Source organism: Nicotiana sylvestris, chromosome 3, assembly GCF_000393655.2.
Source record: "Nicotiana sylvestris chromosome 3, ASM39365v2, whole genome shotgun sequence".
NCBI lineage: Eukaryota > Viridiplantae > Streptophyta > Magnoliopsida > Solanales > Solanaceae > Nicotiana > Nicotiana sylvestris.
In genome coordinates, this window is record NC_091059.1 from 178,610,342 (window position 1) to 178,620,775 (window position 10,434).

General features: G+C 36.6%; 2 protein-coding genes across 4 annotated transcripts; both read right to left on the minus strand.

Moving 5' to 3' along the window:
- Positions 1-813: 813 nt before the first annotated feature.
- Positions 814-1,886, minus strand: LOC104219800 (germin-like protein subfamily T member 2). Its single transcript, XM_009770541.2, has one exon. It carries the CDS (start codon positions 1,778-1,780, stop codon positions 1,100-1,102), a length of 681 nt encoding a protein of 226 aa, XP_009768843.2. The 5' UTR covers positions 1,781-1,886; the 3' UTR covers positions 814-1,099.
- Positions 1,887-3,965: 2,079 nt separating this feature from the next.
- On the minus strand, positions 3,966-9,326 carry LOC104219780 (5-formyltetrahydrofolate cyclo-ligase, mitochondrial-like). 3 transcript variants are annotated; one of them, XM_009770519.2, is made up of 7 exons: positions 8,991-9,326; positions 8,754-8,893; positions 8,180-8,330; positions 5,101-5,142; positions 4,926-4,971; positions 4,620-4,690; positions 3,966-4,505 (listed from the first exon to the last, which is right to left on the minus strand). In XM_009770519.2, the coding sequence occupies exons 1-7, from the start codon at positions 9,247-9,249 to the stop codon at positions 4,369-4,371; spliced, it is 846 nt and encodes a 281-aa protein (XP_009768821.1). In that variant the 5' UTR covers positions 9,250-9,326; the 3' UTR covers positions 3,966-4,368. The 3 variants fall into 3 exon arrangements, with proteins under 3 accessions (XP_009768821.1, XP_009768815.1, XP_009768834.1); XM_009770513.2 differs by having other exon boundaries at positions 8,180-8,339; positions 8,991-9,324; XM_009770532.2 differs by lacking the exon at positions 4,926-4,971 and having other exon boundaries at positions 4,310-4,505; positions 8,180-8,339.
- Between the last annotated feature and the right edge of the window lie 1,108 nt (positions 9,327-10,434).

The window sequence follows — 10,434 nt, forward strand, 5'->3', positions numbered from 1 at the left end:
ATAAAACTCATAAGGAAAAGCAGAGGTTTGGCAGGCAGCAGAATAGGATGCTTCTGTTGTTCGAGAGTTTCGTTTTTAGCTGTGGGCCTGGAGTAGCCAAACTACCTAGTTAGAGACCTAAAACTCGGTGGGTTTATGCTTCACTAGGAAGCATAAACCTAAGTCTATTCTGAAGATTCCGATAATGTTTTTGTTTGAAGCATAAACCTAGTTATTTGGGGAATGAAGGTCCCCACTGCATAGCTTATTACATCGCCAGTAGCATTTAGCTGATCGAGCGATGCAACTCAACACATATCCACATCATGGCGCGACCACTGGATAGCGTGGTTGGCTATATCTTAAATAACAATACTAATAACAAACCCAGTGCAATCCCACAAAGCGGGGTCTGAAGAGGGTAATGTGTACGCTTACCTTGTGAAGGTAAACGTGGTAGGCTATATCTGTGTTGCAATAATGTAGTCTTCGCAACATAGGCTCAAAATCACTCAATTGCATAGTTGCTTCTAAATCTTCCCTCGGATTTGTGACAGTAAAGATATAAATAGATAGAGTAGCAGAGCCAGAGCTCGGTAGTCAATACATGAACATGTACCTCTGCTGGTTCTTTTGAATTTCCCTAAGAAGAGATGATTTTTTTCGTTTAGTTTCTTAAATCTTAATTAACAAGAACAGAATCTCAGCTGGCCTCCACCTTTTGGAGGTTTCATTAGCTTCAATGCATATTTTGTTATTGCTATAGATAAACTGAAACCAAAACTTGCAAACTAGTACTAAATTGTATGAGAAGTGATAGCGAACAACACACTGTAAACGTCAATGATATAGTGAAAAATAGCATAACTCTTATTTGTATGAGTAACTGCAAAGAAATCATTTGAGTACCCATATGTACACGTCCTACGGAGAAGTAAAAATTCTTGTTGCTTTCTGCATTATTGATGATTACACATTACATACATGGAGATCTATGAGCCAGATGAAAGGTTGGACAAATACACAGCTAACACTTGAGAGCAAAAGTTTATATTTTACGCTTTTCCTTCCCATTCTGTTATTCAGCTGTTATAGCTATTACTTCTGAGACAATGGAGTTTTAAGCACCAAATTTGGCCTTGATTCCATCAATGACACTTGCTTCAACTTGGAAGGTCTTAGTCAACACATCATTAGGAATGGGAGGTGTCGAAGCAAATAGTGTAGTTGGAAGGACGACTACGCCTGGCAAATGACTGTTAAAAGCTGTGAAGGTCAATGCCTTCCCCTTACCAACATTCATTTGAAAATGCACTAGTCCTCGGGGTACCACAAACATCTGCCCTGCAGTCAAAACTTTGGAATAGAACTTGTTATCCGTTGTCACGAACCCAACAAAGAGTTTCCCCTTGATGACAACCCCGGACTCAGTTGCACGAGGGTGTGAATGGGGTGGATTTATCCCTCCCGGGGCATAGTCAACTCGATTCATTGAGAGACCTAGCGTGTTCAACCCCGGGAAAGCAAGAACATTTCCTGGTGTCACACTGAATCCAAATACATTGTCTGTGTCTCCCTCTTTGCTTAGACCATCAAAGAAGAAGTCATCCGAAGTAACTTCGGAAGCAGGTTTGCAAGGAAAGCCGTTAAGAGATGTTGATGTGCTGTTCAGAATTCCAACACAGAAATCCTGCAATGGATCAGGATCAGCTGAGTGAGAAGGAAACGGTAAGACTACCAGAATTATCAACAAGAATGTCACACCAATAGAAAACCCCGACTGAGAGTTCAGGGCAGCCATTGTTTAGTGTTGTAGAATGAAACTTGATTCAAAGAATAGTGTGGCATTGTACTAATGGACAGGAGTTTAAGGGCTATTTATGCCTTGATGTTATCTCATCTGCAAGAAGGCAACCTGTTAAAATAAAATCATATCATATCATATATACATAAAAGAAAGGAAATTTAGTTGAGGTTAGTTGGAACTTTGACAACAGATGAATGCAACGTTTTAACTTCTGTAGGGAGATGAAATAGTCAATGGAATAGCTAGTAAGTTAAACTTGGGAATTACGACCTCTGTGAATTATTGTATGATTTGTCAAAGCAATGAATCGTTCAACTCCTTTCTAATCAGGTGGTTCATCCTAGCCCGTCCTATGGTATAACATAAGAAGCCAAATAAGTTGAAACAGTCCTGAATTCATAAACTATTAAGTTTTTAAATCATGATTTGAACTAAATGCCATGCTCAGAGGTTCTGGATGCTGTGCTACATTACAACAACAGAAAAGCTCTAATATATATTTTGGATCAGTTTCTAACTACCAAATCAAAGGGAAAGCCTGAATTTAGATTTAAGTGTTCCAATACTTGTAACTAGTGGTGGCAAATGAATTATCCATCCATATTATCCACTAAAAAATAGATTGGATAATGAACTTTTTATATATTGGTCAAAATATGGATAAGATCTATATTATCCACTTAAAAAATGGATAACCAATGAGTTTAACTTTTACATTTGCAAAGACTCAACTTATGAGTTCATTAAGTTGGGAGACTAGGAATTCTCCTAAAAGTGATCATATTCAAGAAGCCATGGATAATATGGATATCCATATTATCTGCCGATTAACCCATTTTCTATCCGTATTAAATATGGATCGGGTCGGATATTTTGTCCATTTATACATTATCCATTTTTTACCTGTCCATATCCGACCTGACCCCCCAGTTTGCCACCCCTCTTTTAACCTTTTAACGAATTAATGAATCAAAGTATTGAAGATAATGAAGAGAAGTTTTATTGTGTGCCTCACACAACTGACATTAGTTGTGTGAGACTCTTTTTTGTCTCACAAATTTGTGTACCCCAATCTTATACTTCTGGGTCCATAAAAATCTGGGTCCACGAAACTGTGAGACAAAAAAGATATTTCATACAACTAGTGTAAGTTGTATGAGACACAAAATAAAATTTTCCAAAAATAATGCAGGTCAAAATCCTTATAAGAAAAAGAAATAACGCCCACAACTGGAGTAGTATTCATGAAGAATTTTGTTTTTTTATCTTTCAACTGGAATACTAGACAATTACTAGGAAAAATGATCAAATTGGAGGAAAACTGAGTAGGTAAACCTACCCATGCCCAATATTTTTGTTAATTGGCATATGACATAATCAACTAAAATTCAAATACTGGAAAAAGTCGTTTATTTGCCTGACATTGAGATCCTGAGGAAGAATTCAATCAAATGCTTCTCTTTTTCACCTGATCCTATATTCCTGATAAATTTTATTGGGAAGATGACGTCCAAGTTTGTTGGAATATGACTTTTCGATAACGTAATTAGAACACCGCATGCTGCATGTAATCTAATCTATTTAATTTCTTTGACTATACCACGATGATAATGAAATTTGAAGAGTGACAAATTATTGTATGTAAAATAACTGCCATGTTTGGCAAGATAAACTTAAAAACAATAGTATGTGGTAGATAGTAACAGGAGATTAACTAATACACAGTAGCAATATTATGTGGATTTAGTCAAAATGTTTTGGTTGCTCGTATTCAAATATAAGGACTTATAAACGATAGTACTACGTTCTGTTTTGATCTATATAAAAGTAAAAATCCAACTGTAACTACATCGCATTCAGGTCATTTGAGGGCCTTAGGTTGTATAACGATAACAATATTAACACAAGCCTCGTTTCCTTGGTATTGCATAATATTGAGTATGATCTGAATGAGATTGTCAACCACGCCCCACTATCAATAGGTGGGTTGGGCAATGACCCATCTATTGACACAACCCATTTTGATCCATCCAAATTCAGCCCAAACCGTCCATATGCCACCCCTACATGTCTCTAATATGCCACCCCTACATGTCTCTAATATGACATGTATTCATATGTTATCCCATTTGGAGAACTCTGATACAGGGTTGTACCACTTGCTGCCTACCCTGAGAGATAGGGGATAATGGTCATTCATATATGTTACCACAAATAAATGGTTCAAATCAATTTATACACATGGGCTACCAAACCTACAACAACAGATCATTTCATAATAATAACCTCTTCCTCCAGATGCCATTTCTCAAGAAAATAGAACAAGCTATTATCCTTGCCCATGACCGCAGTAGTATTATATGCTTGGATCAGAATTCACTAATTGAAAACAGCCTCTCTGCCTGTATCGGGTAGGGGTAAGGCTGCGTACACACTACCCTCCCCAGACCCCACGTATGGGATTAAACTGGGTTTGTTGTTGTTGGATCAGAATTCAGTAAGGTGTGATTCCTTCCCCACCTCTTTGATGATGCTGTGACTGGGGACTCTCCTGAGGCTTTCGTGTTTAAAAGAGCATCTTTTCAATGGTGTATCTCCAGCGCAGCTGGACTAATAGGAATCACACCGGAAGGTGATACAAGTGCATCCACAAGAATATCATTTGGAGTTAGTGGTATAGTACCCTCATCCACTATCTGCACTGAGTAACAAAGTGCAACTGCAATCCAAAGTGAAAAAGTCGCTATAGAAAAGGAAAATTCGTTTACTGTGAACAAAGAAGATATGGCGAAATGGTACGTAATCCTGGAAAGAAGCAGACACAGAGACATACTTTTGAGAGGTTGCTTCCAATTCCGCTCCATTGCAAGCTCTTGATATCTTGACAAAAAGGTGTCGTAGTAACTATTTGTGTCAAACCATGAAAAACAAAGGATTATCAACAAGAGGACAAAAATGTAAAAGTGCAATCAAGAATGAACAGGTAAAACCATGTGACTACTCTTCTTATTTTGTTTTTCCTTTTTTCTTTAACAGGTCCCCCTTCTGCTTCCTTTCTTGTACGCTTTCTCTATTTATATTAACCAAAGCTGTTACTTCTGCAGAAGGGGAACTACAGAGACAAAGGGACAAATCCTACCCTCCACCGCGGCCCAACCGTCTTCCAGCTTTATCAAATGCAAGTCCTTCATAGGAGAGAGAGAGAGAGAGAGAGAGTAAATATATTATTACCAAAACCAATGTATTTACCAATGATTTCAAGCTTTGAATCATTTAGAGTTTCACAAGTTAATGACAAACATTAACGCACTTACCAGGTAAAAGAAACAAATCAACAGGCTCATTTGCGAACAATACTGCAACAACAAAAAATCTTTCAATTACTACCATTAAGTCCACAATGCTTTTCCAATTCTCACCCTCGAAAGAGAACTGGACAGAACTAAATGTGTGTACCAACAAACATGTCCAAATATGAGCTATACATCAATCATAAGCGAGAAAATGTATTCATAACTTGGTTACTATCTTGATGAAGTAGGTCTCAAAGACCAGCACCTTTTTTTTTTCTTTTTTCCTCCTTGTTGGATAAGTGGAAAAATTGACACTTCTTTCAACAACAATAGTACAATAAGAGAACACACCAGGAAAAGGTATCAATTTCAGAGACGCCAAAAGTTCAGCTGTACAAATGAACCTAAAGATATAACGCTCTTTCATCTTGTACTAATGAACCTAAAAATCTGCTATGCTCTTTCCATTTGTATCAGGTATATTATAATCTTCGGAAAAGGGTAAAAAATATCCCTCTACTATCGAATATTGTTTAAATTTATCCTCCATTGTACTAATCGATCAAAAATGCCCCTACCGTCTTACTATTAAACAAATATGTCCCCAAGCTAACAGAGAGGCCACATGGCGGCCATTTAAGCCATTTGGTATATTCGGATTTATTTTTATACTGACCCGACCCACTACCCGATACCCTCATACCAAAATCTGAACCCTAACTTTTTTGGTCCTTACTTCATCTCCTTTGTTGGAGCCTATTATCTGCAAATCTACTTGGAAAACTCAAGAAATGAAGGTCAATCTCTATTTGCACATCCACATTGGTAAATCCAAGAAAAGAAGGTTAAATCTCCATGAGAGTAAAAGAAATAATCTGTTTATATTTCTTATTATTCAGACCCACAAAGCTATAATATACAATGTCAAATCCAGAATTCTTCAATTTATTGCCATTCTATCAAGCTCAAAAGATAACTCTTTTTCAAACCAGAATTACTACAATCCTTTTTAGAAAAAGGTGGCTTAACTAACGAAAGAAAGATGGAACCAGATACATTCTTAAAAGAAAGTGCTTTAGCTTTTATTTAATACAATACAAGGAAAGGAAAAAGGTCTCTTAGGGGTACCACAAATAATGGACTTACTAGTTCTTTTTCTATCTATGAAGTAGGACGAGTGTCCTACCTAATTCAATGCTAGGTAACCAAGTTAGTATCCTAGCGGAGCTCTTGAAGGGGGGAACATCCTAATGGATGAGTATGAGCACGTTATACATCTCATATTAGACCCCCAGAAAAAAAAAAACAAAAGAAAAAGCAAAAATAGCTAAAAACAGCCTGCTTCCTTTATCATATATATGAGATGGGCGGGCCTTTTTAAGCAAAAGGTGATCCACTATCGGTTGTAGTCTTCTTGACATATCAAGTCAAGAGGGCGAGGCTCCTAGCAATGGGGGGAAAGGGGAGTGGGTAAGCGGGCTCCTTTCACTTGACTGGTTAGTTAGGAGTGATCTTTTTTCGCACATCTCCACTCTTTTTCTCTTTCAAACTAGGAGGATTGGCATTTGGCCAAGATGTGATCTATCTCTTTCCTTGGTTGTAGTGGAACTTTGGTTTTATTTAGCGAGGAACCGTTTCACTCGGCGTCGAATGATCAAAGCTAAAAGCTTTAGGCATCTTTTGAGCATGTTCAGCTTCCAAAATTCCTGGAGTCCTACGCTACGGCATTATCACAGAAAGAAAACATGGCTAGTAGATAACTATTTTGTTATTGTAGAAAGCGATCAGTTCTTTTGATCTTGTTCGGGCTTGGAAATGAGGGATGAAATTAAACCTTCAATTTATATGCTCTTACAGGCATAGATCAACGCTGAGAATTAAACTTTATCTTGATCTTTCTGCAGCAATGAGAGTTCAGTATTTGTTATGTCCGCCTCATAGCTCTTTGTCACTTTGTGTAATTGTCGAGACAAGGTAAATGAATAGGAGAATAAGATCTAAATGTGCTTTGCAACTTTTTAGAGTGGTATGGGTGAAGGTGGGTTTCTTTCTCACTGGTGGTGGCTATGGAGATGAGCCGAAGAGGTGAGGGAGGTGATGGTGGAGAAGAGGGTGTCGGCAGCAAGCTTTGCCTGCAACATAACAGGAAAAACTTCATAGGGATGTTGAATAAGGGTTTAATTTTTAGGGTCAGGTACCGGGTATTAGGCCAGGTCAGTCTAAAAAATAAATCCGGAAGGACCAAATGGCCGCCACGTAGCCCCTCCATTAACTTGGGGGCATATTTGTTCAATAGTAAGACGGTAGGGGCATTTTTTATCGATTAGTATCACGCGGAGGGTAAATTTAAACAATATTCAATAGTAGAGGGATATTTTTGACCCTTTTCCGTATAATCTTTGACGGTTCATCAATCAAAACGAACAAAATTTTTTACCGCTTTCTCCTTTTACATCCTGTTCATGTGTTGCCTGTTTTAGACACGTATCTACTCACACCCGAAGTGTATGTCTAGATTATTACTTTGAATATGATTTCCTATAAAAAAATTGCCTGATAACCATGAATTTTTTTGTAGAGGGGAAAAGTGTGTTGACAGAGCATATCCCATTAGTTCTACAAACTAACTAGTTTGGCTGGGATTTATACTTAAAAGGAAGGGGCATACTTTTTCTGAGGGAGCTTCTAGCAACTAATATGTAGTTGTAACAACAAAAATGAGAACAAGCAAAAAAGTTCCACTTTTAACATGAACAAGACAACTAAGGTAACATGAGGCTTCCTATGCACCAAATAATTTATTCAATATGGGCACTTTAGGAAAGTTAGTAAAACATAAAGCAAGGATTACCCTAACATAGTAACACCCATAATAGAGTTTTCTGAAATGATACAAACTTCCACACTTAAAGACAAGTTCGAGACATAGAGTGAAATTACTCATCAAAATTTTATGAATTACTAGAGGTTTTAACTCATTGAAATGTAACATGAAACAAGTTGATTATGTGCATTTTACCTATTGTTGCTGCAGTAAAAAAAGTTACAGCAGTGTGAAGAAAAAGACTATTCAGTATTTGCAAAGGAAAAGTAAATGTACCATCTTCACGTTCATTTCCATCAGCATCGACTGGAGCTGGTTCCAGAATGTCCATTGAATTTGCAATCAAATCGTTAGTGCTTGAGATGTGAAGCATTCGCATGTTTCTGTTCCTATCCTCCACTCTTGGAACAAAAAGCTTCTTTTGCATCTGCAAATCCTGATCTTATTTGATAATGGGAAAGGAGAACGAGAATTAAGGTCTATAACTAATAAAACACTTAAAAATGAAGAGAGCAACACCAAGAAATTGTAACAATGGTGCCACCTGGTGCTTAATACATTAGTGGAGGAGTACTTATGTTATCCAATATATAGCACAGCCCATTTATCAATTAATCAATCAACCACGACTCAATCCCAAACCAGTTCGTGTAACATAGAAATTCCAGAGGTTCAATTGAATTCCATTCGTTGCAAAATTATACTGTGTAAATCGGGCAAAAACCTTTTTTTGGTTATACATAAACTGTTGAATCCCCTTTACATACGAGAATTTTAGTGTAGCGGCAAAGGGGCTTAAAATTTTTTGAATGAAACATTTGGCTAAGCATTTTGATGCGTAGAAACACACCTCTGAATGGCTTCCGAGAATATGAGATAGTATTCGGGTTGTATCTACTTCTCGCAAAGCACTACAGCTTATGTAAGCACACAATCTCTTGCAAGCCTTAAACCATGGAGCCTCCATTACAATCCTTTGTATTGCTTCATCTAACCACTCGCATACAAATGAAAATTATCAATATACCTTCAAATGGAAGAGAAATAATAAAATTCTACAACACGTACGTGTATTGAAAAAAGTTACCTTCTTGGGATCTAAGGGTGGGATCCATGGACTTGAGATCTCTTTTCACAACAGAACGGAGGGCCTTTTTCTGCTTGAAAATTGTTTCCAAATGGGCAGCGTCCGAACTGAAGTTTTGTTCTCCGGTGGCGCTCATGGTGGCCACGCCGTAACACGGTGAGGGTTGACGGCGGAGGATGGCGGAGCGGGTGAAAAAGAAGCGGGTGCTGGATAGTCCCACCGCAGTAGCTGACGTGGCTACTGTCCAAGGATTGGTCATTTAATCGCCTGGTCGTGCGTGCACACATATGATTTATGTGTGCTCCTCACGTTTCCAAATGCCCGCAGGTTTCTATACAGCACTTGGGATTAGGGAATTACCACACTATTCCTTGCTTCCTCCAGTCCAAAATAAATAATTTTTTTGATTGCTTTTATACGGATTAAGAAATTTATCTTTTAATATTAAATAAATAAAATTAATCATATTAACTTTTATTATCTCTTCACATAAAATTCCTAACACATACTCCAAAGGCAATGTAAGAAAAAAATAATTAATTCATTCTTAAAATCTAGAAAAATCTCTTATTTTGGACCACAAAAAAAAGGCCAAAAAATCACTTATTTTGGATTGGAGGAAGTACTCTCCAAATATTAGTCACTTTTAATAAAATAAATTTATTTCAAAATATTTAATTTTAAAATAACGAGAAATTACTAATTTGTTTTTTTCAAAGTTACTTAGTATATTTTTCAATTAGTACTCTTATAATTATGATTCAAGCTATTAAATATATTACTTAAGGGTTATGCTTGTGCAAAAAACATGTAACACAGTAACATGGATGAGAGGAGTATGCCTATCTCAGGGATAAGATCTCATGAGACAGATTAATTATATGGATCGCGAAAGATAATACTTAGGATTGATAGGTCACATGTCAGTCGCACAATTGACGATAATACCGAATAACATAATTTAGTATAGTTAAGTGGTAAATTGAGATAATTATTGTATATATTAATTACTACCTCCGTCCATTTTTGCTTGTCCAGTATTCTAAAAATAAATTTTTTACTTTTGCTTGTCACTTTTAACATATCAAGATAAGACAAATTCTTTTTTCATGTTATATCCAAAGTATTAATTACTCATTTCAAATTATTTTCTCAAATCTATTAAAAATATGCATCAATTAATATGGTTATGATAGTAAATTATACACTTCATTTATTATTTTTTAAAGGATGCGCGATGTTCACAGAGGACAAGTAAAAGTAAGCGGAGAAGTAATCATAAGGAATTTTTACCTTCCTATGTCACATAGGAAACCTTATTACCCTCAATGTTTAAGGTTTGATTTAATTACACTTAGTATACCAAATTACCAATCTTATACCATACTTAATTAAGGGTCTAATTAATGGGCAGTTTTTACTCCTTAATTAAAGGTGTTCATAT

Coding starts and splice junctions, on each gene's coding strand:
- LOC104219800 (XM_009770541.2), bottom strand. CDS start 1,780: ATGGCTGCCCTGAACTCTCAGTCGGGGTTTTCTATTGGTGTGACATTC.
- LOC104219780 (XM_009770513.2), bottom strand. CDS start 9,249: ATGACCAATCCTTGGACAGTAGCCACGTCAGCTACTGCGGTGGGACTA. Junction 8,340..8,753: donor TTCTCGGAAGCCATTCAGAG/GTGTGTTTCTAC, acceptor AAATAAGATCAG/GATTTGCAGATGCAAAAGAA. Junction 4,972..5,100: donor TGATTTGTTTCTTTTACCTG/GTAAGTGCGTTA, acceptor TCTCCTATGAAG/GACTTGCATTTGATAAAGCT.